Source organism: Pongo pygmaeus, chromosome 14 (assembly GCF_028885625.2).
Source record: "Pongo pygmaeus isolate AG05252 chromosome 14, NHGRI_mPonPyg2-v2.0_pri, whole genome shotgun sequence".
In the NCBI taxonomy this organism is placed as follows: domain Eukaryota; kingdom Metazoa; phylum Chordata; class Mammalia; order Primates; family Hominidae; genus Pongo; species Pongo pygmaeus.
The window spans coordinates 60,995,042-61,022,627 of NC_072387.2; the positions used below are offsets into that span (position 1 = coordinate 60,995,042).

Consider the following 27,586-nt stretch of genomic DNA (forward strand, 5'->3'; position numbering starts at 1 on the left):
CTAGAGCAGAAGTGATTAAATGTGAAGTGACAGGGGATTGCTCGCTCGTCCTTCGTTAAACCCCTGGTCCGGCTGTGTGCTGTGGACGCGGGTGTGTGTTGCGGGGACCTGCGTCTGCCGGGGCCGCACCCCCTCCCGCAGGACCTTGGCTGGCCGCTCGTTTCCTGCCTGTTTCCTGTCCAGCAGCTGGCGAGCGGGGGACGGGCAGGAAAGGATGCGCTGCCCAGAAGGGGCGGGAGCCGACCACGCCCGGTCCCGGGTGCCCCCCGCCCTCCCGGTGCCCGCCCTCCCCACGCCGTCGGGGGCGGGCCCGGGCGGGGCTGTGGAAGCCGAACGCCGCGGGGTCAGGGCGTGCAGTCCGGGACGCGGGATGCTCGGCGCTCTACCTCGCGGCCCCTGAGGCTTCCCGTCTGCCTCGCCACTCGCCCGGCCGGCCTGGGGTCGCTGCCCGTCAGTCTCGAAAGGTAAGAAGCGCCCTCCGCATCCCGGTGTTGGCGCCCCAGTGGGCACTCCTGTGCCGCGAGACCCTCGGAGGCTCCGCTGGGGTCGGGAAATGCCCCCGGACCCTGCCACCTCCCCGGAGCCTGAAGGCGCAGGTGGACGGTGGCGGCCCCTCCACACACCCGCCTCGGCCCCAGGGGACGCTTTTAAGGGGTATTGGTTTCCACACCTCGGAGTCCCGAATTTAACTGAACCTGGCTCAGATGTTGCCGAGTGACTAAGACTGGCCACAGAACCTTGAAAAATCGCGTCTTGAGCTACTGTTTCTTTCCAAAAAGAAATCCTTTCTGATATACAAAAAGTATGAAATACAAGGATTAAATTAAAGACGGTCCTCATTAAGGAGGGCTTTAAGCTGACGACACGAGGGATAGACTTCCAAGCGTGAACTGGGCTTGCGGGCATTTGGGAAGCTGAGTAGATGGGGCGAACCAGGGCGTCCCAGGAACGCTGCACCCAACCCGTGGGACCAGAGCAGAGCAAACTCGAATGAACATATAAATGAAGCCTGTTTACACGAGCTGCTTTGGAACTAGAGATTTCCTCCCAATAAATACTATTCGTATATATACACACGAGCATGTGTATGTTGGTCAGAAGGGACAAAATAACTTTGCTTCGTTTTCCATTTTATTCTTTCACGAATCATTGGTCCCATGGACATTAGCGTAATTCATTTACTTTTTCTGCAGCTATGAAGGGAGATTTAGAAGCGTTTGTCCTAGCTAGTTTCAGCAAAAACATGGGGTCTGAGGTTGGGTGATGCTGTTAACCGTTGAGAATATTCACAACTTTTCCCCACCTTCTCAGCTGATGCATTTAGAATTTGTCTATAAAGTTTACATACAAGAATGCTATGTAGAAGTATTTTCATATGTGTATAAAATATACCTAAGTTCTTAATTTCTTAGAACCATTCTCAAGCCAAACATTGTAAGAAGTCAGTCAAGGTATTGGGAACAACATGTTGAAAGAAAATAAGCAAGGTAGAAAGAAATTAAAGAGACATATTATGACTAATGTTATGATCATATTCCATATTATGATTGACAAGTAAGCTGGTCTGTTTTATAAGTCTTTTTCCATTCAGCTCTAAATATAGATTGTCTCACCATTCTATGTTTTACCGATCATTTTCATAAGAAAGAAGATGTGTTATAATCACAAAATCAGTAATGATTTGGGGCTTCAAAAATAAAAAGGTTATTGTGGTGGAAGCAAACAAATCTGAGAGAAGCCAGTTCAACTTTTGGGAGCTTGCTTCTTCTTAGTTTGGTTACCAGGTCTCAGTGACTTAAAAGAAGCATTGTAATTGTCTTAAGTGCTCACACTTGCCCAAGTGATATGATGCGTTCTGCAAGGATCTTACTGGGTGACTTTGGCCAGGTTTCCCAGTCCATGTTCGAGGAAAGAACTGGGTCAAATCTGTGGCTAATTCCACCCAAAATAATTTTCTTCTTCTTTCCTTTCTTTTCTTTTTTTTGGGGGTGGGGGTGGTGGGGAAGAGGAGAGAGCCCTAATCATCAGCATAGTTACGCTTCAAATCTCTGTTTCCCTTTCAGGAAGTACAGTATTTCCTTTGTTCAGCAGCTCTTGCTGAAAGAAAGCTAATAAGACACACCAGTTTCCCTTCTATTGAATTTTGGCTTATTTCAATCAGTCTTCTTAATTCCACTAATTTGTGCTCTTATCTGAAGAGATATAACATGTATTTGGAATATAATATACTTGCTTATTAAAATGATTAACTGTGGGCTGGGTGTGGTGGCTCACGCCTGTAATCCCAGCACTTTGGGAGGCCATGGTGGGCAGATCACGAGGCCAGACATCTGAGACCAACCTGGCCAACGTGGTGAAACCCCGTTTATACTAAAAATACAAAAATTAGCCAAGCGTGGTGGTGCACACGTATAATCCCAGCTACTCAGGAGGCTGAGGTGGGACAATCACTTGAACCTGGGAAGTGGAGGTTGCAGTGAGCCAAGATCATGCCACTGCACTCCAGGCTGGGTGACAGAGCAAGACTCTGTCTAAAAAAAAAAAAAAAAAAAAAAAAAAAAATATATATATATATATATATATATATATATAAACTGTGAATAATGGGGGGGACCATAAACATTAAGAAAGTATGTATTTGGTTATATTTAATATTAATACATAGTTTGCTAGACTCTAGTATGAAAGAACTGTCTTAAATGCCCAGTATCTTATTCTATAGTTGAATAGTCTATATAAAAATAAGTGCCTTTTCCAGCCGGGTGCGGTGGCTTATGCCTGTAATCCCAGCACTTTGGGAGGCTGAGGCGGGTGGATCATGAGGTCAGGAGATCGAGATCCTGCCTAACACGATGAAACCCCGTCTCTACTAAAAATACCAAAAATTAGCCGGGCATGGTGGTAAGCGCCTGTAGTCCCAGCTACTCAGGAGGCTGAGGCGGGAGAATGGCGTGAACCCGGGAAGCAGAGCTTGCAGTGAGCCGAGATCTCGCTACTGCACTCCAGCCTAGGCGACAGAGTGAGACTCCATCTCTAAATAAATAAATAAATAAAATAAAATAAGTGCTTCTTCCAACAAATAACTGAACCACAGGCCAGCAAGGTCTTCCCTACCCTCTTAGGTAGACTGGGAAGATTGCTGTGTGAACCACTGATCTCGTGGTGCATACCAGCAGCAACAAGTATTGCAGGACTGATGAAGATGATTGTTATTTGTCTGTTTTCTCCTTAGGCTGCCCTAAGCAAGGGAAGTCAGGGCCACATGGAGTTCACATTTAATTGTAGTATTCTGGGGTATCTTTTTTTTAAAAAGCTTTGATCACTTGGATGTAGCTCCTTGGAATTGATAAATGAAGCAATCCTGGTAATACACCAATTGTGCAAGGAAATGTTAGCCCATTTGTGGACGCCAGGCAGGGAGCATTTGGGTATACATAACACAATGCTAAATTAAAGTTTAGCAGAAATTTAGTAAATTTATCAGTGTGAAATGCCAAGCAGATAATGTGAAAATGTATCCAAATTGGCTATTAACTTTGATAAAATTAAGCAAATAACAATAAACTCTCCACTTAAGGATGTGCTGTAGAGAAGAGACTTTGGTGTTGTGCAAAGATAATCTTAGTGGGTGTTGGGCATACCTGCATATTCTTGACCTGTGAGTTATAATGGAATGAAAGGGGCTTGTATAATTATAAGTCATTGCCCCAGGGAAAATTAGTGTCCTCTCTAGTTTCCTTTCAATATCACTTAGGAAGTTTGAGTTTTAGAATGGTTTTGTTATTTAATGATTACTATTTTATCAATCATATTGAACGGAGCCATCATTTTTTGAGGTTCTAATTTCAGGTGTTTTTGGGGAAAAAAATCACAATCTGGACGTGAGAAAGGACATGAGGAGACTAAAGACCTGGGATTTTGCCAATCAGAATGAAACCAATGTTGAAAGACTTTTCAAATCTATTGTTGGTGGTACTCTGTGACTATGGTGAGTATTGTGAGTATACTTAATGCTATTGGTAGCAATAAGACATAAATATGACATTTATAAATGCATTGATGTTGATGACTCTTCATGAAGGAGGCAGGGTAGGGTATATAGTGCAGTGCTTTCTAAACTGTGACCCTTGCAACCCTGGGTTCTCTTACGCTTCAGTGATTCTGCGTGATTGATTCGTATTTCACTTTATATTTTTAACTCTTCAAAAAATAAAAAAACCAACTCTCTCAAATTTTAACAAATTGGAGGTAAGCATGTTACCTTGAGTTCTCTTTGATTTCCCAGTAATTCAGTGTGATAAATCACTTCATACACACATGCAATGATGTTGTATATATTAGGGTTCTACATAAGATTTCACTTGACAGAGTTTTGGTGCTAACATACATTTGGAACCAATCTGAATTTCAATCCTTGAAAGTTGCATGCTCTTAGAAAAGTTTCTTAATCTCTTTCAATCTCAGCAATAATATTGACTTTACAGGGTTGTTATGATAATATCAAGAATTCAAAACACCCTGAATAAGCAGATAGTAGGTGCTTAAAGTCTGTTCTCATCATTCGTTTCAACTAAAAATTGAGTTCATTTCTCAGAGAGCTTTATACAACTACTGAACGATAGAGTCAACAATATGATATAATCTTCACTACTTTTCTTTTGATGATTTCCAAATATTTCATAGACATCTAAGCAGTTGATTGCATGGCAGTGGAAATTGTTTTTGAATTTGGTAAAGAAATTGTGATCCAAGATATAGAGGACACTGGCTTGTGTGATGTGAATGGCATAGCTGGTTAAATGGACCAGAGCATGTGCTGTTCATTTCACTCAGTAGACCTCCTTTCTCAGTCTTTTCTTTTTTAAGAAGTTTATTTATACAAGAAGACACTGGATTTAAGGAAAGCCAATGTTGGATTCATTTATTTTAAAGTAATTTGGCCGGGCGCGGTGGCTCATGCCTGTAATCCCAGCACTTTGGGAGGCCGAGGTGGGCGGATCACCAGGTCAGGAGATCGAGACCATCCTGGCTAACAGTGAAACCCCATCTCTACTAAAAATACAAAAAAATTAGCCGGATATGGTGGCAGGTGCCTGTAGTCCCAGCTACCCGGAAGGCTAAGGCAGGGAATGGCGTGAATCCGGGAGGCGGAGCTTGCAGTGAGCCGAGATCGCGCCACTGCACTCTAACCTGGGTGACAGAGTGAGACTCTGTCTCAAAAAAAAAAAAGTAATTTATCTCTTCTTAAAAACAGATTACTCTGGCTGGATGCAGTGGCTCATGCCTGTAATCCCAGCACTTTGGGAAGCCGAGGCAGGCAGATCATGAGGTCAAGAGATTGAGACCATCCTGGCCAACATGGTGAAACCCCATTTCTACTAAAAATACAAAACTTAGCTGGGTGTGGTGGCACACACCTGTAATCTCAGCTACTTGGGAGGCTGAGGCAGGAGAATCGCTTGAACCCGGGAGTCGGAGGTTGTGGTGAGCCGAGATTGTGCCACTGCACTCCAGCCTGGGCAACAAGAGCAAAAGTCCTTCTCAAAAAAAAACAAAAACAAAAAACAAAAAAATAAATAAAAAACAAAAACAAAAAAACACAGATTACATGTAACAGCCTTCTACAAAAAAGTATGTGTTCTTGGTTTCATAATGATAAATAAAGCATCGAAATTCTTCATTTAAACAAATTATACAAGGGTGTTTGTTGTTAATAGCAAAATTTCTTACTGGAATATGAAAATGAAAGTTGAATGAGCATAAAAAAAGAGCGTAGAAGTTGAGTGCACAAGCCACTGATAAAATAAAAAAAGGTATTGTCGTAGATCTGTTTTACCCCCGCTTTATCTCTACTTAATACTGATCAAAATATAGCATTACCTGTATATTATAGTAGTCAGGATGTGGTAGAACCAAATTGTAGTTTTTTGCTTGTTTTTTTGTTTTTTTGAGATGGAGTCTCGCTGTTGTCGGCCCGGATTGGAGTGCAATGGTGCAATCTCGGCTTACTGCACCCTCCACTTCCCGGGTTCCAGCAATTCTCCCGCCTCAGCCTCCCAAGTAGCTGAGATTACAGGCGCCCACCACCATGCCCAGCTAATTTTTGTATTTTTAGTAGAGACGGGGTTTCACCGTGTTAGCCAGGATGGTCTCGATCTCCTGACCTCGTGATCCACCTGCCTCAGCCTCCCAAAGTGCTGAGATTACAGGTGTGAGCCACTGCGCCTGGCCCAAATTGTAGTTTTCTAACAGGAGTTCTAAAGTAGCAAATTCTCTCTCTAGTACATACCTCCTATCTGCTGCTGCTGGAACCCATCAATTGCATCTTTGTTTTCCATTTCCAATGGGGCATGTGTGTCTTTTTCATTGACTGGCTCCCATCAAATCAGAATCTGATCTGCTTCATTGACAATCCCTGTCATACACAATAGACTGCTTTTTTTTTTTTTTTAAGCCAGTCAAATGTAGTAGTTGGGGGTCATATACCAACTTTGGTGACACTAATGTTAATAAGTTCTGATAACCTGCTACCATTGGACCAGCCTGCGATAGACTTTCATTAGTTAACTAAGTGGTGTATGTCTCTTATTCTTAAATGGACCACAGAACCATCCTGCCCCCTTCAGATCCAAATTAGTATGACTTTGTTCTCAGACTTAAGCACTTCCTTGGGCTGTGGTAAGTGCTGGGGTCTCTTTACCCAGTAGTTCAAGAAAGGTACCGGGTTGGGTCTGATCCAGTACACAAGCTGCACCAGAATCAGTCACCTTCCTCAACTTTGAGTCATCTCCAAACAAAAGGGAATATCCCTCAACTAGTTTTTGCTTAATTGGAGAAAAAAAGAACTTTATCCTATTATGGTTTTCAAACAAGTGATAATCAAGCATTCAAGTCATCCAAGTTTAATGTCTTTTATTTCACCTCATCTCAAATGAGAACTAGGTGAAATGCTGTGCTAATTAAAAACTCCTGTGTGCCAAGATATTCATGTGCTGATTCTAATAATCATTGATTGCATATATATAAGGGTATTTTAAAGACTGCCAGCCCAAACAAAAAAACACATGGACCCCTTTGGACATATATATTCATGAGGCATATATAATAAGAATAATAATTTCATACTTCCACAAGTTGTTTTTCAAACCTAAAGGGAACTTCAGTCCCTTACATCTAGAACTGTTTCTTACTCTAGCCACGGGCCAGCTGACTGTTGTATTGCCAAATTCTGCCTCCTTTGATATATATTTGGATAGGATTCAAAATAGAAACAAGGATTCTTGTGTGTCTATTCTTTGCACTTTTCACTTAGGCTGCTCTGCTGGGTCTCTTTTTAAAAGATATGATTGATCCTAACAGAATGATACTTGAGAAGTAGTAGTCATCTGTCCTATCTAGGCAAATACAAGTTGCTGTAATGTCATTAAATTGCCAAGGACAAGCCTAGTTATTTCAAAAATGTTCACCCTATCCCTTTGGTTATCCATGCAGAATAAAGTGTCAACATTTCTTATCCATCTAAATATGTCTGCCCCATACAAACTGAGGACACTGATTCCTTTACTGGTAAAAATTCCCCAGTGCTTGTCTTGAATATCAGAAAATAATAAATTTGAAATAAATTTAGGGTCTTACATTTAAAATAATCCAGAACAATTTGTATTGTGTCATTTAAATCAAGCTTTCTCTTCACTGTATATCCATTTTCCCCAAATATCTAAATAACAGAATCTTTGATTAACAATATGAGATACTGGGTTTCTAATCCTAAAAATTATTATTCTAGCTGTATAGATTTTCATTGCAGATATATCACATTGTTGAATGTTGTGAATTCAGAGTATTTACCACTAACTGTTTTAAACCTAACTAAGAAAGATGAAGAAGGAACAGAACCACTTCCGAATGGAAAGAGCTCAATGGCCAGCTTCCAGGATCTGTGCTCAGTATCATTTTACATCATCCTTGGCTCAGTTCTAACTTCTGTTGTCTAAAATGCTGTTTTCTGCTGGGTGCAGTGGCTCATGTCTATAATCTTAGCAGTTTGAGAGTCTGAGGTGGACGGATTGCTTGAGCCCAGGAGTTTGAAACCAGTCTCTACAAAAAGAAAATTAGCTGGGTGTGGTGGCATGTGCCTGTAGTCCCAGCTACTCGTGAGGGCGAGGTGGGAGATCGCTTGAGCCCAAGAGGTTAGGGGTACAACGAGCAGTGATTGCGCCACTGCACTCTAGTCTCGGTGACAGCATGAGACCCTGCCTCAAAAAAAAATATTTAAAAATTCTGTTTTCATCAATGTCACTAATAGTTCTTCTCAAATGCACCTTTTAAAAACCAATTCTGACCACTTCATTTCAGTTCTTGGAGAAGCTGAATATCTTCTCTTGAGAGAGCCAGGCCATGTAGCACTAAGCAACGACACAGTGTATGTGGATTTCCAGTATTTTGATGGTGCTAATGGGACACTGAGGAATGTATCTGTCCTGCTGTTGGAGGCCAACACCAATCAGACTGTAACTACCAAGTACCTCCTGACCAACCAGTCCCAGGGAACACTCAAGTTTGAGTGCTTCTATTTCAAGGAGGCTGGTGACTACTGGTTCACAATGACTCCAGAAGCAACAGACAACAGCACTCCATTCCCCTGGTGGGAGAAAAGTGCCTTTCTGAAGGTGGAATGGCCTGTCTTTCACGTTGACTTGAATAGGAGTGCCAAGGCAGCAGAAGGCACCTTCCAAGTGGGCCTATTTACCAGTCAACCACTGTGCCCATTTCCTGTGGACAAGCCCGACATCGTAGTGGATGTCATCTTCACCAACAGTCTTCCTGAGGCAAGAAGAAATTCAAGACAGCCGCTGGAAATAAGAACCAGCAAAAGGACAGAACTTGCTCAAGGTCAGTGGGTTGAGTTTGGCTGTGCACCCGTGGGGCCAGAAGCCTATGTCACCGTGGTGCTGAAGCTGCTTGGGCGAGACTCAGTCATTACCTCCACAGGACCCATTGACCTGGCCCAGAAATTTGGATACAAACTGGTGATGGTGCCAGAACTCACATGTGAGTCTGGGGTAGAGGTGATGGTGCTGCCTCCACCATGCACCTTTGTCCAAGGAGTGGTCACTGTCTTCAAGGAGGCCCCCAGATCCCCTGGGAAGAGGACCATTCACTTGGCTGAAAACAGCCTGCCCCTGGGAGAGAGGAGGACAATTTTTAACTGTACTTTGTTTGACATGGGGAAGAATAAGTACTGCTTTGACTTTGGCATTTCAAGCAGAAGCCATTTTTCTGCAAAGGAGAAGGAGTGCATGCTAATTCAGAGAAATATAGGTTTGTATTGAGATTTTTTTTTAACATTTTAAACCAAATCCTTCATGTAATCAAAAATTATTTAGAATTTAGGTGAACTTTAGGTGAATTGTACCATCATTTTTATGGTTCATGCCTTATAATGTACCAATTGGCATTATCACCCTTAGCTGAAAAATTAAGAGTACTGGTAAACCTACTTAACCTCTTTACGTCTCATTTCCCCATCAGTAAAATAGAGGCAATACAAGTACATACTTCAGAGTCGTGGAGATTGAACGAAATCAACATGTAACACTCTCAGGATAGTGCCTGGGATTTAGGAAGTGCTGAATAAACATTATATTACATTTTAAAAATCCCATTATTAAATCATATGGTAAGTTCATGGCAGAGATTATTGGAATTCAAAGCCAAATCCCAAATTAGCAACTTCTGTCCTCCTCTAGCTGAGCATGTCTCTTCTCTCTTAAGTCATTCATTATAGGAATGCGGCCTTTTTAGTGAGAAATCAAAGCAAGATTTCTAAAAATGTATTGGGATTCTGTATTCTTTGTGTAATGCCCCACCTAATCATGAAGAAACGGGGTTATGACAATTCCATTAATTCCCTATGCTGCTCTTTGCATTTCTTTCCCTTTTCTTGGGGGAAGTCTGGTCTTAGTAAGTAGTTTAATTTGGCGGAAATGGTCTCATTCGTTTTTTATCTTTTTTGTTTTTGTTTTTGTTTTTTGAGACAGAGTCTCGCTCTGTCGCCCAGGCTGGATGGAGTGCAGTGGCGCGATCTCGGCTCACTGCAAGCTCCGCCTCCCAGGTTCATGCCATTCTCCTGCCTCAGCCTCCTGAGTAGCTGGGACTACAGGCGCCCACCACCAAGCCCGGCTAATTTTTGTATTTTTAGTAGAGACAGGGTTTCACTGTGTTAGCCAGGATGGTCTCGATCTCCTGACCTTGTGATCTACCTGCCTCGGCCTTCCAAAGTGCTGGGATTACAGGTGTGAGCCACTGCGCCCAGCCCACTTTTTATCTTTATCCCTGGTAAGCCCAGTGTCCCCTGACTACACAAGCCTGACTTTGTAACCCCCAGTGTTCCTTGCTGCAAATTTACCCACTTCCTCTCCTTAAGTCCCTTTCCTTTGGCTTTCTCCTCCGCCACTGGCCACTTCCCTCCTTGCACTTCCTTTTCTATCCAGCCTAGATTCCATGGCTTATACCTTTAACCACCCTCCTGCCATTTTCCTAAACTCCTTAGCCTCGTCCTTTTGATACGGCTGCCAGGACACACCCCAGCTCTGCACGTATCCAGCCATCTGCCAGCCACCCACTGCACCCAAGTTGCTAAGGCTGAGTGACAAGGTTACATCATGGTGGCCTGATGCCACCGTGGGTGGATCATGCTTTCACCCTTGGCAGGGCCTGCATGCTGCTTAGCATGTCACCCAGGCCAGGTCTTGCTCCTGTTCTACACAACAAATGAGGTACAGGACTCCAAATCCAGGCACACTTCAGCCAGTGTCTTCATTGACCTTGATTCTGTGACACCACACTCGCCCTGCTCACCTCCCACCTCCCTGCTTGCTTCTTCACAGTCTCCTTGGCCCGCCAGTTCCACTGCCTATCTCTGTTAAGTGCTAGTTGTCTTCTCATTTACTCTTCACACACTTGCCAAGTGATTAGCCTTGATGCTGATGACTCCAGATGGACATCTCTTCCCTGCTCGTTCCCTGCCTCCAGGCACTGCATCCCTCAGATGTCTCCCTGGAACCTCAGAAGCAGCATTTCCGGACTAAGACTCATCCATGTACCCCCTAACCCTGCTTCTCAGTGTAGGACTTCACCAACAATCTTACTGTTCAAACCAGAAGCCAGAAGTCTTCCTCTTCTTTACCTCCTATAAATGCTACATTACTGAGTCCTATGGCTTTGTCTCCTGGGTGTCTCAATCTCTCCACTTCTCCCCAGTTCCAGTGACACCACTTGGATTAAATCTCCATTACCCCTTGCCTAGACTCAGAACAGATTCCTAATCGGTTTCCATCTGTCCACTTCTTTCTCTCACTGCAGCCAAAAGGATTGTTTAAAATTCAGGTCAGCTGCTATTCTCCTTAAAACCTGTCATTTCACTAGGCATGAGGATGCAAATCCATAAAACCTTCCATGGTCAGGCTGCCCCCACATCCCCGCAGTCACCATCTCTGCACTGGGGCCCAGGACACCCTCCTCTCTCCTTCTCCTGGTTAACATTAACCCATCCTCCAAGTCTCCACTTGGGTTACTCTTCCATGAACTCAGGTTCAGTTCCTCTCCTGGAAGCTGGGGCAGCATCTTTTCATTCCTCTTTGATGGCATTTATCACTTCTGCCCTTGCTTGTTTAATGTCTTTCTCCCCCTATAAATCCCCTCTGCACAGCAGATGGGGGAAGCTCATTTGGTGGCAAAACCTGACTCGTGCTTCTATGAAGCTTTTTATGGTCTTTATTTGGCCCACTTAGTATGCCTGGCACATTCAGAGGTGCTCAATACATGCTTATTAAGTGAAAACTGAACTCAGATTTGGCTAGTCTCAACTAGGTATTAGGAGAAAAACAATTAGGTTGAAAGAATTTACTCATCTAAGATATTCTTTTTTTTTTTTTTTTTCTGGGACAGTCTTGCTCTGTTGCCCAGGCTGGAGGGCAGTGGCACAATATTGGCTCACTGCAGACTCCACCTCCCAGGTTCAAGTGATTCTCCTGCCTCAGCCTCCTGAGTAGCTGGGATTACAGATGCGCCCCACCACGCCTGGCTAAATTTTGTATTTTTAGTAGAGACGGGGTTTTGCCATGTTGGCCAGGCTGGTCTTGAACTCCTGTCCTCAGGTGATCCACCTGCCTCGGCCTCCCAAAGTGCTGGGATTACAGGCATGAGCCACCATGCCTGGCCCAATATTCTTGCCTTTTCAAAAGAAAATATTCATGGGGGAAAAAATGACTGAATTTAGCAGAAATGAATCAAAGGAAGTCAATAAATTGGGGCCATTTAATTAAGGTCACATGGGGGCAGGAGGTCCACCTTGGTGGTTTTCCCAGCTGCTGGGCTTTCCACAGATGCTTCCATTCCATGTCTAAAGGCTGGAGTTTTTCCCACAGCAGCAGCAGGAAGACACTGGAAAAGGGCAGAACGGGAGTGGTTCTCTGTGTGTCCAGGTGGAGGGTAGTCAGGGGCTCCCTGTGGGGCTGCCCCATGCAGCCAACTGCGAGACACATTAGAACAGTAGGGCTGGGGGCAGTAACTGGGGGGAGCTAAACATGCCTGGAGACCCTGGCTCTTGGTGTGGCAGACCATCTCTGACTCTGTTGGTCTGAGAAATGAAATTTATGCTTGAGACAGGAACCTCAGTGACTTCCTGTGTTTTTAGTGTATAAATTTATGACTGAACTGGGTTCTCCTTTTATTTTCTATCTCTGACCAGTAAAGAGTGTCTTTTTTGCCAAATGGTACCATTTAGGGACTCACCATAACTTGTGTGAGCCACTGACTCACACTGAATTTATTAGTTCCTTTTGAAACTAGAATAATAGTTTTTTGTTTGTTTGTTTTTTGTTTTTTTTTTTGAGATGGAGTCTCGCTCTGTTGCCCAGGATGTAGTGCAGTGGCGCGATCTGGGCTCACTGCAGCCTCCACCTCCCGGGTTCTAGCAATTCTCCTGCCTCAGCCTCCCAAGTAGCTGGGAATACAGGTATGCACCGCCATGCCTGGCTAATTTTTGTATTTTTAGTAGAGACGGGGTTTCACCATGTTGGTCAGGATGGTCTTGATCTCTGTTTTTATGTTTGTCTCTTCTTCCAAATATGTCTGAGGATCTTAGGATAATATGTAAATAACAATTGATAGCAAATACATAATGGATTTGCCAAAAATGACTATTTATAATCTTTATTCCACTTAATGGGATAAATATTTACATAGTGATTACTTTGCACCAGGCACTGTTCTAACTGTTTTATGGATATTAACCCATATAGTCCTCATAACAAGTTTATGAGTTCAACTCATTACATTGTCAATTTTATAGGTGATGAAATGGAGGCACAGAAAGGTTAGTAATTTGTCCAAGGTCAATGGTGTTTAAATAGAAGGGTCAGAACACAAATCCAGGTAGACTAGCTTGGGAGTTTAATTTGACCACTATTCTGTAACTGCCTTCTATGCAATTGACTGTCAATCCATGTATCAAACAGTACAAAGCTTTTAGATTGAAAAGAAAAGGTTCTGTTTTTTCCTCCTTAACTTACTGTTTCATCTTGTGCCACCCATCTCTTGGAACCCGTAATCACTTGGGAACCCACAGGCCCAAGCATAAGTATGATTTGTTCAATATAAGGAAGCCTTGTCTATGCAAAGAAAATCTGAACTGCTTATCCCAGGTGCTACTGCTCTTCCTACTGCTTATAGCTACTCCCTTATGTCTATAGAATTTTCTTATAATCATGATTTGTTTAGTTACCTTGGTTCCTTGAACAAAATGCCTTGCAGATGTGAATATTTCAAAGCTGTATTCCTTCAGATAGTTTTATGGGTAGAAACAAACCTCCCTTTTCATATTTAAGGCATATTTTGCTTATTCAAAATTAAAACACTCTATAATAGGCTGAAAGGCATTTAGCCTGGACAAACAGGTTGGTTATGTAGTGTGAGCACATGTATGGACATCTAAACAAGACAAAACAAAACAGCCTTTCATTCATGAAGTAGGACTATTTGGAGTATTGGTCATTTTGCTCTTCATTTCTAATATATGAACTACAGTTATCTAATGAGTTCCCATTTTGCCAAGTATTTTCCTCAAAGTTATTAGCAGAGATCTCAGGGATCAGATGGAGTTACTTAAGACATTTACAAATATTTGCCTACTTAAATTTGATCATTGCTTTGAGTGATTTCCTGTGTTTACTGTTTGATTAATTTGATTTAGAAATTGAGACATAAAAGCTTAGCTTAAATGTTCATTTTGTTTTATTGTTTGGTATCCTACAGGCTATGATTTTACTTTTTTTTTTTTTTTTTTTTGAGAGGAGTCTCGCTCTCTCCCCCAGGCTGGAGTGCAGTGGCGCGATCTCGGCTCACCGCAAGCTCTGCCTCCTGGGTTAACGCCATTCTCCTGCCTCAGCCTCCTGAGTAGCTGGGACTACAGGCGCCCGCCACCACACCCGGCTAATTGTTTGTATTTTTAGTAGAGACGGGGTTTCACTGTGTTAGCCAGGATGGTCTTGAACTCCTGACCTCGTGATCCGCCTGCCTCGGCCTCCCAAAGTCCTGGGATTACAGGCGTGAGCCACCATGCCTGAGCTATGATTTTACTTTCAAGGGAAAAGAACACAACATTTCAAAATGAGATTTTTTTGACATTAAGATTTTTGCCGGCTGCGGTGGCTCACGCCTGTAATCCCAGCACTTTGAGAGGCTGAGGTGGGTGAATCACTTGGTCAGGAGATTGAGGACCATCCCGGCCAACATGGTGAAACCTCATCACTACCAAATATACAAAAATTAGCCGGGCATGGTGGCACGTGCCTGTAGTCCCAGCTACTCAGGAGCCTGAGGCAAGGGAATTGCTTGAACCTGGGAAGCAGAGGTTGCAGTGAGCCAAAATTGCACCACTGCACTCCAGCCTGGGCTACACAGCAAGACTCCATCTAAAAAAAAAAAATATATATATATATATAATTATGTATATATACTTCTGGCAGGTATGGTGGCACACCCCTGTAAATCTGAGCACTCTAGGAGGCCAAGACAGATGGATAACTTGAGCTCAGGAGTTTGAGACCAGCTTGGGCAACATAGCAAAAAACCCATCTCTACAAAAAATGCAAAAATTAGCCAGGGATAGTGCCATGCACCTGTAGTACCAGCTACTCGGGAGGCTGAGGTAGGAGGATCACCTGAGCAGGTGGAAGTCGAGGCTTCAGTAAGGCATGATCACACCACTGCACTCCAGCCTTGGCAGCAGAGTGAGACATTGTCTCAAAAAAAAACAAAAAAAATTATTCTAAGTCCCCTGTCTGTCATTACCCATCCAACCCCAACATCTATCAGATCCTGCCAACACTAGCCATCAAAACATACTCTGCATAAAACACTCTTTTCATTCTTTATGGACGAAAACTTCTAATGCAGCCAAAGGTACACAAAGCACTACAAAACATAAAGAAAACATGTAGGGCAGATGCATTCTCAGGTGAGTCAAGTGGTGCAATCTTTGGAGTGAGTAATGGAATATGAGTTCCATTATTTATATATACATATAATTTTTTAATCTAACAAATATACTTTTTTAAATAAAAACTGATTTTTTTCTGATCCTCATTAGTGGAATTTTTATTTTTAGTTTGACAAATGACTTTATGCACTTAAATAAATTATATAAAGTAAAAGAGTTCAGAAGGAATAACAAAAGATTCTTAGCATGTGTAATTCTACCTTTTGTGGTCTTAAATGTGAGCATGGAGAAGGATAAACTGTATTGACTTAATTTTTAATTTAGATTTTACAGTAGTCGGATTTCCAGTAGATTTTCCCAAAATAAATCACAATACTATAACTCAGAGAGACTTTAATATGAGATTCTCAAAGCTTCTCAAGCAGGGGGGCTTAGTATGGGAACATCTCTGAAGCTTTGAAGACAAAGCCAGCTCATTGTTATGCTGTATGAGGAGCTCCAGTGTGATCTCGGAGGCACAGAACCAATATTGTGTTCACTTGGACCTCTAGATGGAACATAATTAGCACATCTCAGTTGATGTTGGTCCAGGATACTGGTTTGTAATCCTCCCACTCTTGTGAAAATCCTTTTAATTGCTGTAAAGAACTCATATTCCATTACTCACTCCAAAGATTGCACCACTTGGCTCACCTGAGAATGCATCTTCCCTACACGTTTTATGTTTTGTAGTGCTTTGTATACCTTTGGCTGCATTAGAAGTTTCTGTCCATAAAGGATAAAGAGAGTGTTTTATGCAGTGTGTTTTGGTGGCCAGTGTTAAGATCTGATAGATCTTGGGGTTGGATGGGTACTGATAGACAGAATTATTAAAATAATTCTTTTTTTTTTTTTTGAGACAATGTCTCACTCTGCTGCCAAGGCTGGAGTGCAGTGGTGTGATCGTGGCTTACTGAAGCCTCGACTTCCCTTGGCTCAGGCGATCCTCCTACCTCAGTCTCTCGAGTAGCTGGTACTACAGGTGCATGGCACTATCCCTGGCTAGTTTTTGCATTTTTTGTAGAGATGGGTTTTTTGCTATGTTGCCCAGGCTGGTCTCAAACTCCTGAGCTCAAGTGATCCACCTGCCTTGGCCTCCCAGAGTGCTGGTATTTACAGGAGCGCACCACCATGCCTACCAGAATAATTATTTATAGGGAAATTACTCATTTGTTCTGTCTGGCAGTGATTACATATCTGCTTAGATGAGAAATTCACATTTATCAATCAATAATGGCTGGGAGGGTTTTGTGTGTATTTTGAAGCTCCGGTGTTAGGTACATCCTCATTTAGGATTAAGGTTCCTTGCTGAATTGACCCTTTTATCACTATATAATGTTGATCTTTATCCCTGGTAATATCCCTGGTTCTGCAGTCTATTTTGTTTGATATTAATGTAGTTACTCTAGTTTTCTTTTCATTAATGTTCATAAGGCATATCTTCCGTTTTTTTACTTTTAACATATATATGTCTCTATATGTAAAGTGGGCTTTAAAAAAAACATAGTTGGATCATGCTTTTTTATCTAATCTGACAATCTATGTCTTTTAACTTAGTGTTTAGATTATTTAGTTTTATCATTATATGGTTGGATTTATTTTGCTGGATTTATATTTGTTACATCCATTCTGCTTTTTCATCTTTTTTTCTGCCTTATTTTAGATTAATTGAATATTTTAATGGTTTACTTTAACTACACTATTGGTTTATTGTTTATACCTTAAAAATATATTTAGTGGGCTGGGCGCCATGGCTCACACCTGTAATCCCAGCACTTTGGGAGGTCGAGGCAGGCAGATCACTTGAGATCAGGAGTTCAAGACCAGCCTGACCAACATGGTGAAACCCCGTCTCTACTAAAAATTCAAAAAACTTAGCTGGGCATCGTGATGCACACCTGTAATCCCAGCTACTCGGGAGGCTGAGGCATGAGAATCGCTTGAACCTGGGAGGCGGAGGTTGCAGTGAGCTGAGATCACGCCATTGCACTCCAGCCTGGGCAACAGAGCAAGACTCTGTCTCAAAAAAAAAAAATATTTAGTGGTTGTCCTAGGGTTTATAATATATATGTTTACTCTCAGTCTACCTCCAGGTATTATATTGCTTCACATGTAGTATAAGGACTTTTGAACAATACACTCCCAATTCACTCCTCCCATTCTTTGTGTGATCGTTATCATAATTTTACTTTATATATGCTATTAAACACTTAATACGGCCAGGTGCGGTGGCTTATGCCTGTAATCCCAGCACTTTGGGAGGCTGAGGTGGGCAGATCACCTGAGGTCGGGAGTTCAAGACCAGCCTGACCAACATGGAGAAACCCCGTTTCTACTAAAAATACCAAAAGTTAGCTGGATGTGGTGGTGCATGCCTGTAATTCCAGCTATTCGGGAGGCTGAGGTAGGAGAATCGCTTGAACCCAGGGTGGTGGAGGTTGCGGTGAGCTGAGATGGCACCATTGCACTCCATCCTGGGCAACAAGAGTGAAACTCTGTCTCAAAAACATAAACAAAAACAAAACAAATAATACATTGCTGCTATTTTGTTTTAGACTATCAGTGATATTTTAGAGCATTTAAAAATGAGAAAAATGATTTTTACCTTTATATATACCATTGCCGGCACTCTTCATTTCTTTATATAAATGCAGATTTTTGTCTGGTAACATTTTCTTTCTGCCCAAAGGATTTCTTTGAACATTTCTTGTATTGAAGGACTGCTAGTAATACATGATCTCCATTTTTGTTTTTCTGAAAAAGTCTTTATTTCTCCTTTATTTTTGAGATATATCTATATATATCTATATATATCTATATATCTATATATATATATATATATATATTTTTTTTTTTACTGGGGTGGTAGCTTTTTCTTTCGGTACTTTAGAGATGACATTCTGTTATCTTCTGGCTTGGATAATTTTGTCAAGAAGTCAGCTGTAATTCTTACTGTCATTCTTCTCTGGTGGTATATTCTCCCACCCTTCAGCCACAGCCTTCAAACTTTTTGGTTTGGTTTTGGTTTTCAGCAGTTTGGGTACAGTATTGCTTTTTGTATTTATCCTGCATTGTGTTTTCTGAGCATCTTAGATATGTGGTTTGGGGTCTTTCATTAACTTTGGAGAGTTCTTGGACTTATTTATTGTGTCCTACTCTACCTTCTTCTCCTGGTATTCCAGTTACATGTATGGGAGTCTGATATTGCCCCACAGCTCTTAGGTCTTCTATTCTGTTTTATGTACTCTTTTTTTCCTCTTTGTGTTTTTTAGTTTGGGACATTTCTATTTACCTGTATTCACATTTACTGTTTCTTTCCTCAGCTGTGTGTCAAGTCTATTGATGAGCCTTCTTCATCTGTGTTACCATATTTTAAAATTCTAATATTTCCATTTGACTGTTTAGTTTCTAACAGTCTGATGAAATTTTCCATCTGTTTATGCATCTTGTTCACCTTTTCCACTAAAGTTTTTGGCATATTTATCGTAGCTATTTTACATTCTCTGTCTGAGAGTTTTAATATCTGGGTCAGATCTGAGTCTGGTTATCTTGATTACTTTGTCTCTTAATAGTTTTATGGTTTTTTTCCTTGCTTTTTGTGCCTAATAATTTTGAGTTGAAAGCTGGACATCTTGTTTGAAACTATAGACATGGAGGTATTTATGCCTCGAAATGGTCATACCTCTGTTTTTGCTAGGCCTTTAGTTTGGGTATTGGGTTAATATAGTAAAGAATTGAGCTATGTTTGGGTTTTTACCATTGTTATGGCTACCCTCAGTGCTTATCACATTTGACATTTTTCTAGTGTTATTTTGTGTTTAGGGAAGGCATTGCATGACTATAGGGGTTTTCTCCATGCTTCTGTCCCACCCTTAGCTTTAGGTGTGAGCCTGCACATCAGAGAGGCTTTCATCTTTTGCTATGCCTCTTCCCCAGAAGTAGACTGTTGTTATTTGATATTTGGCACTTGCTAGCCTGGAGTAGAGGGAGGGCATTCCCTTGTACTAGTTCAGCCTCAGTCTTAGGCAAGTGCTGTGTTCCTAAGTTTCAGGAATGGGACCTTCTTGATGATCCCGCCCCTCCCCAGTGGTAGATGATCTCTAATAGTCTGGGTCCAGGATATTTTTGGCTCTTCCCCAAGGATGAAGGAATTTCTTTTTCCATTCTCTAGAAGCAGTTGATATCAACTGGTGCTCTTATGGTAATAGGGTTTGAGGCCTTTCCCCAAGTGGTTGAAGCTTTTATTCAGTAGAAGAAATGGAGAGAGGACAGGTGAGGTTCTGTGTCTTTTCCACAGTGCTGCCCCTTCCCTCCTTGGGCCTCCACCATGAGGGAGGCTTTGTCTGGTCTTGCACCTGCCCCCAGTGCTTCTTGTATTTGATGAGATCTGTGGAGAAGAGTCTACAAGTGGGTATAAATTCTGCTTGTGTATGTGAGTCGTAGGGGTTCTATATTCTGTGCTAGTCCACTAGGCTTTTGGCAGTTCATTACATTTTTAAGTGAACTCTTCTCACCACCTTGTATGCGGCCTGGTGTCTGCCCCTGGTAAACAAGAGTTGCATCTCATTTTTCCTTGGAAGATGCTATCTTTCCTTATATTGCAGGATAGTTAGTTGTCCTGCGACCTCAGCTCTTTTCTGGGTTCTAGAAAGCTTAAGATTTTAAAATTATACAGCTTTTCTTTGTTTTAAAGTTAGGAGCAACTCTTTTCAGCTTTCTTCATCTCTGGGAATGCTTTAACTCACGGGCTTTTCAAGACCTGAGATTTGAGTTTTGCTGTTTCATTTGGGTGCAGTTAAATACTGATTCTCAAATGAACTAGCATTAAAAGCATAACTTATATCCTTGCAGAAACTTGGGGACTGTGGCAGCCATGGAGCCAGTGTAGTGCCACATGTGGGGATGGTGTCAGAGAGCGTCGCCGAGTGTGTCTCACTTCCTTCCCCTCCAGACCTGGCTGCCCTGGAATGTCCTTGGAGGCCTCCCTGTGTTCCCTGGAGGAGTGTGCTGGTAGGTATTCTTGCTTCCTTCGGGAGTCTCTCCTCAGAGCCTTCATCAGAAGGAATATTGAACCCAGGCCTGCCTGACAGTTACCAGTCTGAGATCAGGAGTAGACTCATTAATGCTCTGTGATTGCTGTTGGTTGTACTAACCCTGTATTTGTTAGTGTATCTAAGACTGGGAATAGCTGGGAGAGTAGCTTACCAGGGAGATAATGGGATTTACCACTGTAGAAGATAAGGAAATAATAAGGAAATATTAAGGATTCAGACATTAAATAATTTCTAAAAATGCAAAAAATGGGGAAAGGATCATTTCCTTATAAGATTTTTTTGTTTTTTCTCCCTCTGTTTCTTCCCACCAAAACTGTGGAAAAACAGTTTTCCTTAATTTTTCTCCCTATCAACCCAGAAAAGCCAGGGGACCACATAGATCATTATTTGTCAAAATGGGGCAAGACTCCCTGTCCTATACCCTGAGTGGCCTAAGTTATTCCTTACTGCCCCTACCCAGAGGGACATTTCTTCATGCTATCACCCGAGGACTGGCCTTTTCTGCATCTTCTAAGCGTCTTCAAGGCACATACTCGTAGCTGGTCAGTGAGTATTTGAAGTAAATAGTCTATAGATATGTTGCTCACATGGCTCAGTTAGGTTTGCCCCAGCTTATGGGGCTAAATCCCGTTCATTTACCGTGAGTTACACACTGAATAGTCCTTGCTTTTTCCACACACCATCCTGCCTCCTGACAGACAATCCACATTTACTTTGCCAGCCTCTGCTCTGGTCCTGACTCTTAGATAAAAGTCCTTGTGTCAAGGACTTTATCTTGTCCTTGTACTCTCCAATTCCAGGTTAAAAGACCATCTTAGTTCCTTGTTTCTTTGGGATATGGAGGAGTTATGTGCGTTTCTGTGTTTGGATCTCAGAGTACCTTTTAGCCCAAACCACAGGCACCTGGCAACATCTCAGCCAGTGTCCCTACCTGTGGCCTTAGAAAATCCTTTTTGCTATATCATTTTTCCAGTCAGTATCATAGGCCTTGTTCCCTTCATTCCAGCATTTTTAGGACATTATTCTTTCTCCTATTTTTTTTTCTTATTGTAGCTTCCCCTTCTCCTAGCTTCCATCTGCCTGTCTTTCATAGGCCCCACCCTGAATCCATTATTTCTTCAGTGATATACTGTTGTCTAAGGCTCTCTTCTCTGTCTGCTCTTTTCTTTATAAGTCCTCTTCACTTTCCACAGCACCTTCCTTGTGTATAACTTCCCTCAAATACACCTTATTCTCTCAATTCTGGGATGGGATCATGTGTTCAGACATTTCATATCTGAGTTCCATAACACTCAGATGAATTTAAACTCAGTGGCCACTGGTGACTACTAATCTTTTATATGTGACAATATTTATTTATTGTTATTACCATTAATTGGTTATCTGCTATGTGACAACATTTAAAATACATTATCTCACTTAAGTCTCACAGTAATTCCACAAGGTAGGTATCATTATGCTGGGCTCAGACCTCTTGAGAGCTTACTGCCTGCCAGGCATTTTTCTAAGGACCTTGCACACATAAAGTAGGCATATTCTTATCTCCACATTGCAGATGAGGACCCTGTGGGATAGGGAGGGTGGGTGGCCTGTCCAAGATCATGAAGCTAGAAAGTAGGGGCACTGGATTTGACTCCTTGCTAAGCTACCTATCTTGAATACCTTGCCTTTATATACAGGCCAATCTGGCTTTCTAGAAGAAGCATCAACAACCTGGAATTAACAATCATTTTTGAGAAATGTGATATTATGTCATATTCTGGCATCGTCTTTTTTTTTTTTTTTTTTTTTTTTTTTTTTTGAGACGGAGTTTCGCTCGTTGCCCAGGCTGGAGTGCAATGGTGTGATCTCGGCTCACGGCAACTCTGCCTCCCGGGTTCAAGTGATTCTCCTGCCTCAGCCTCTGGCATGTGCCACCACGCCTGGCTAATTTTTGTATTTTCAGTAGAGATGGGGTTTCTCTATGTTGGTCAGGCTGGTCTCAAACTCCCGACCTCAGGTGATCCGCCTGCCTTGGCCTCCCAAAGTGCTGGGATTACAGGCGAGAACCACTACGCCCAGCCGGCATCTTAATTCTTTAATAGTGAGTAGGAACTGGAAATTTGTGCATTCTAAGTTAGCAAGAAGGTAAGTCCTACAGACTTGCCTGCCTCTACTATAAGTGGTCCTCAGATACTGCTTATGTGGATAAAAATGATCATTTCTTCCAAGTGTTCTCTTTGTCCTAGTCAACCTATTTTCCATTCTTTGGAAATGTAAAGATATATTCACAGGCTGCATAGCATCAACAATCTCCTTTACTTCAGGTGAAAGAGGAAAAACTAGAGATAGAGATGGGCGAGGCCAGCAGCTTTTGGGCTTTTCTCCAGCTGTGATTTTAAAGGAAGCCAGCCAGAGTAAAAAGATAACAGAGTCAAGTGAAGAGGTTCATGGTGTGTAATAGCAATGCTGCTACCCACTGTCATGAGCAGCCACTGCCGGTGAAGGAAGTGATACATCAGGGAACAAGCCTTTCATCATTCAACTGTTTTTACTCGTTTGGGAGTTCAGAGGTTGGTTTGGCTTTAAAAGAATGTTCTTATGCCAAGGTCTGAATGTAGTTCTACATTATATGGTCTATCTTGTTCAACAACAGAGTAGTATAATTAAATTGCTGTTGCACTGATATTCCATCTGGTGGAATATTGATCATTTTGCTATTGCCTTTTTAATAATGAAGGAACGAATCAATCAGTTAAACTAGTGTTTATTGAGCACTATGCAAGTTACTGTGACTGTGGTTGGGAATGTATTAATAAGATATGACTGTCTTGAAGGGGCTCATAGTAGCTCAGAAAGCACATAAACAGGCTTAATACTCAATACAATATTATAGGGCCTGCAATGAAAAATGTACCCACAGCTTGCTATAGAAGCTTTCAGGAGAGACAATCCAAGCCCAAAACATCTCCAGTCTTGGAGGAAGTGATACTTTTTTTTTTTTTTTTTTTTTGAGACAGAGTCTTGCTCTGTTGCCCAGGCTGGAGTGCAGTGGCATGATCTCAACTCACTGCAACCTCCGCCTCCTGGGTTCAAGCGATTCTACTGCCTCTGCCTCCCAAGTAGCTGGGACTACAGGTGCACACCACCACACCTGGCTAATTTTTCGTATTTTTGGTAGAGACGAGGCTTCACCATGTTGGCCAGGCTGGTCTCAAACTCCTGGCCTCAAGTGATCCACCCACTTCGGCCTCCCAAAGTGCTGGGATTACAGGCATGAGCCACCACACCCGGCCAAGGAGGTGATATTTGAGCTGAAGTTTGGAAGCTGAGGTGTCCCTCAGGTGAAGTAGGTGAAAATGGGAGTTTTAGCAAAGGGAGCAATGAATGAAGGCATGGAAGATGGCACATTAAGACCTGGAGAACTGAAAGTAGTTTAGTGTGTCTGGATGATAGTGTGCCAGAGAGGGGTGGGAGACGTGAGGCCAGCCAAGTAAACAGGATTCATATCCTGAGGGGCCTTGAAGGTTGGGACCTGTGTTTTCGTGGTATCTCTGGTTGTAGCAAGGAGTATAAATCAGAAGGTTAGGCATGGCAGCAGATGTACCTCTTGAGAAAAAAAGCCATAGGACTGGCTTTTTCCTGTTGGGAAAAAAAGCCATAGGACTGGTGACCAAAGGGGAAAGAGAGGGGAGGGTCAGGTGGCATTAGTTGGTCTCAGGTTTCCAGGTGTTTCAGTGGCAGTACAGGTGGAGGCTCCAGGTGGTGCCTGCATTTTGATAAAACATTTTGATTACCGTGGGACAAACCAGTTTGAGGAGGGAAAAAGAAGAAAAGTACCCCTCACAATGGCAGGTAGGAAGGGGAGTGAATGGCTGAAAATAGAAGAGAGAATGCAGAGGCTTTAACACTTAGGAAAGACAATTTCTGGATAATAGAAGGGGGAAATGAGTTGTATTATGTATTGCCAAGTCTTACTTTCGTCAGTTAATTTCCCTTAAGATGTACATATGTAGGAACCTAAATTTGGCCTACCTAAATCATTTTGCATTTCACATTTTATACTTGGTATTTTCCGATGTGCCTCTCAGAGGTACATTTAACAATAGGTACCACGTTTACATTATCCTAAGTGAACACTGACTTTTATCTTGAAAATTTCTGGCCGGGCACAGTGGCTCACATCTGTAATCCCAGCACTTTGGGAGGCCGAGGTGAGCAGATCATGAGGTCTGGAGTTCAAGACCATCCTGGCCAACATGGTGAAACCCTGTCTTTACTAAAAATTAAAAAATGAGCCAGGCGTTGTGACATGTGCCTATAGTTCCAGCTACTCAGGAGGCTGAGGCGGGAGAATCACTTGAACCGTGGAGGCGGAGGTTGTTGCAGTGAGCCGAGATTGTGCCACTGTGCTCCATCCTGGGCGACAGAGCAAGACTCCATCTCAAAAAAAAAAAAAAAAAAAAAAAGAAAATTTCTACATGCTACATCTGTGTGGAAACTTGGAGGCCAATTCCAGCAGGAGCTGGTGAGCATGGGAGTCACCTTGATTATGGCTTACCAGGTAACCTCGCTTCTGTGGGTCTCTGTTTTTGCAGTGTTTCCCCTTTGGTGATCTTGTTTGGCTTCAGCTGCAAGCAGAAATCCACATGTAAGACCAGAAATCCCAGTCCTTGTTTATTTTCCGTCATTCCTTAACTGCTAGATAATTAGAGTGAGTGACTCAGAGACCTTAAAACCGTGCAGAGCAAACAATACTAGAAAATACATATTTGGGCTGGGCACAGTGGCTCACACCTGTAATCCCAGCACTTTGGGAGGCCAAGGTGGGTGGATCATAAGCCAGGAGTTCGAGACCAGCCTGCCCAATATGATGAAAACCCAGCTCTACTAAAAATACAAAAAAATTAGCCAGGCATGGTGGTGCATCCCTGTAATCCCAGCTACTTGGGAGGCTGAGGCAGGAGAATTGTTTGAGCCTGGGAGACGGAGGTTGCAATGAGCCGAGATCACACCATTGCACTCCAGCCTGGGCAATAGAGCAAGACTCCATCTCAAAAAAAAAAAAAAGGAAGAAAAAGAAAAAGTAAAAATACATCTGTTCCTCTGTGTTTTTTGTTTGTTTGTTTTGTTTTGTTTTTTTGCAGCTTTCCAGCCATCCAGCCCATCTCCTCTTCAGCCCCAGGGTCCAGTGAAGTCCAACAACATCGTGACTGTCACTGGTATATCCTTGTGCTTGTTCATCATCATTGCCACTGTGCTCATCACGCTGTGGAGGAGGTTCGGCCGCCCAGCCAAGTGCAGCACACCTGCTCGACACAACTCCATCCACTCCCCCAGCTTCCGGAAGAACTCGGACGAGGAGAATATCTGCGAGCTGAGCGAGCAGCGCGGGAGCTTCTCGGATGGGGGAGACGGGCCCACGGGGAGTCCAGGGGACACAGGCATCCCTCTGACCTACAGGCGGAGCGGGCCGGTGCCTCCCGAGGACGATGCCTCTGGCAGCGAGAGCTTCCAGTCCAATGCCCAGAAGATAATCCCACCTCTGTTCAGCTACCGCCTTGCCCAGCAGCAGTTAAAGGAGATGAAAAAGAAAGGTCTGACGGAAACTACCAAAGTGTATCACGTGTCTCAGAGTCCCCTGACAGACACTGCCATTGATGCGGCCCCCAGCGCTCCCTTAGATTTGGAAAGCCCGGAAGAAGCTGCAGCAAACAAGTTCCGGATCAAATCCCCATTTCCGGAGCAGCCTGCGGTCAGTGCCGGGGAAAGGCCTCCCTCCAGGCTGGATCTAAGTGTGACTCAGGCCAGTTGTGCCATAAGCCCCAGCCAGACTCTGATCCGCAAGTCACAGGCGAGGCACGTGGGCAGCAGAGGGGGCCCGTCCGAGAGGAGCCATGCCAGGAACGCCCATTTCAGGAGGACAGCGAGTTTCCATGAAGCCAGGCAGGCCCGGCCGTTCCGAGAGAGGAGCATGTCCACTCTGACTCCACGGCAGGCCCCTGCCTACAGCACTAGGACGCGGACCTGCGAGCAGGCAGAGGACAGATTTAGGCCTCAGAGTCGAGGTGCCCACCTGTTTCCTGAAAAACTGGAGCATTTCCAAGAGGCAAGTGGAACCGGTGGTCCATTAAACCCTCTCCCTAAATCCTACACTTTGGGGCAGCCCTTGAGGAAACCAGACCTTGGGGATCGCCAGGCAGGATTAGTGGCAGGAATTGAGAGAACAGAGCCCCACAGAGCTCGTCGGGGACCATCCCCCAGTCACAAGAGTGTCTCAAGGAAGCAGTCTTCTCCCACATCCCCCAAAGATAGCTACCAGAGGGTCAGTCCTCTGAGCCCTTCTCAGTGTAGAAAAGACAAGTGTCAAAGCTTCCCCACTCACCCTGAGTTTGCCTTCTATGACAATACGTCATTTGGCCTCACTGAGGCTGAGCAGAGGATGCTGGACCTCCCAGGATATTTTGGGTCAAATGAAGAGGATGAAACCACAAGTACACTTAGCGTGGAGAAGCTGGTGATCTAGACTGAGAATCAGCCTGAGCTTTACACAGCTAGGGTCTGCTACTCGCGTTTTGTAGACTTTTGTGTAACTATTTATACCGTAGGACAGAATGTGAGGAGGAAGTAACACACACAGAGGAGGATGTGTGTGTATGCATGTGTTTGAATTCACAAGGAAGAAATTATTTATCTTGAGCTTTTTCCTTTGTTATTCAATTTCTATTGATTTATTAGTAATAATGATAATAAAATGTAAACGAGCAAATGGGGCTTGGTCTGTCATGTGGCTATGAAAGATAAGATGTGGCTTTTGAGTAGAACATGCTCTGAACATTGCATTGGCAGTTTCCAACCTGAAGCAGAAATCTGGAACCTCAACTAAAAAGGGATGGAGCGAAGTTAACTTGGTGTCATAATTCTGAATTGCAATTTATTAAGTTATAAATACATTAAGAATTTGACTCCTACAATGGCAGCATCAAACAGGTTTCATATTTGGCTGATTAAG

General features: G+C 43.0%; 1 protein-coding gene across 4 annotated transcripts; it reads left to right on the forward strand.

Moving 5' to 3' along the window:
• The first annotated feature begins 246 nt into the window (after positions 1 to 246).
• Positions 247 to 27,343, forward strand: THSD1 (thrombospondin type 1 domain containing 1). 4 transcript variants are annotated; one of them, XM_054446903.2, is made up of 5 exons: positions 248 to 464; positions 3,837 to 3,988; positions 8,356 to 9,321; positions 20,393 to 20,551; positions 25,722 to 27,343. In XM_054446903.2, exons 2-5 carry the CDS (start codon positions 3,931 to 3,933, stop codon positions 27,098 to 27,100), a joined length of 2,562 nt encoding a protein of 853 aa, XP_054302878.2. In that variant the 5' UTR covers positions 248 to 464; positions 3,837 to 3,930; the 3' UTR covers positions 27,101 to 27,343. The 4 variants fall into 4 exon arrangements, with proteins under 4 accessions (XP_054302880.2, XP_054302881.2, XP_054302878.2 ...); XM_054446904.2 differs by having other exon boundaries at positions 3,850 to 3,988; XM_054446905.2 differs by lacking the exon at positions 20,393 to 20,551 and having other exon boundaries at positions 247 to 464.
• The last annotated feature ends 243 nt before the right edge of the window (positions 27,344 to 27,586 follow it).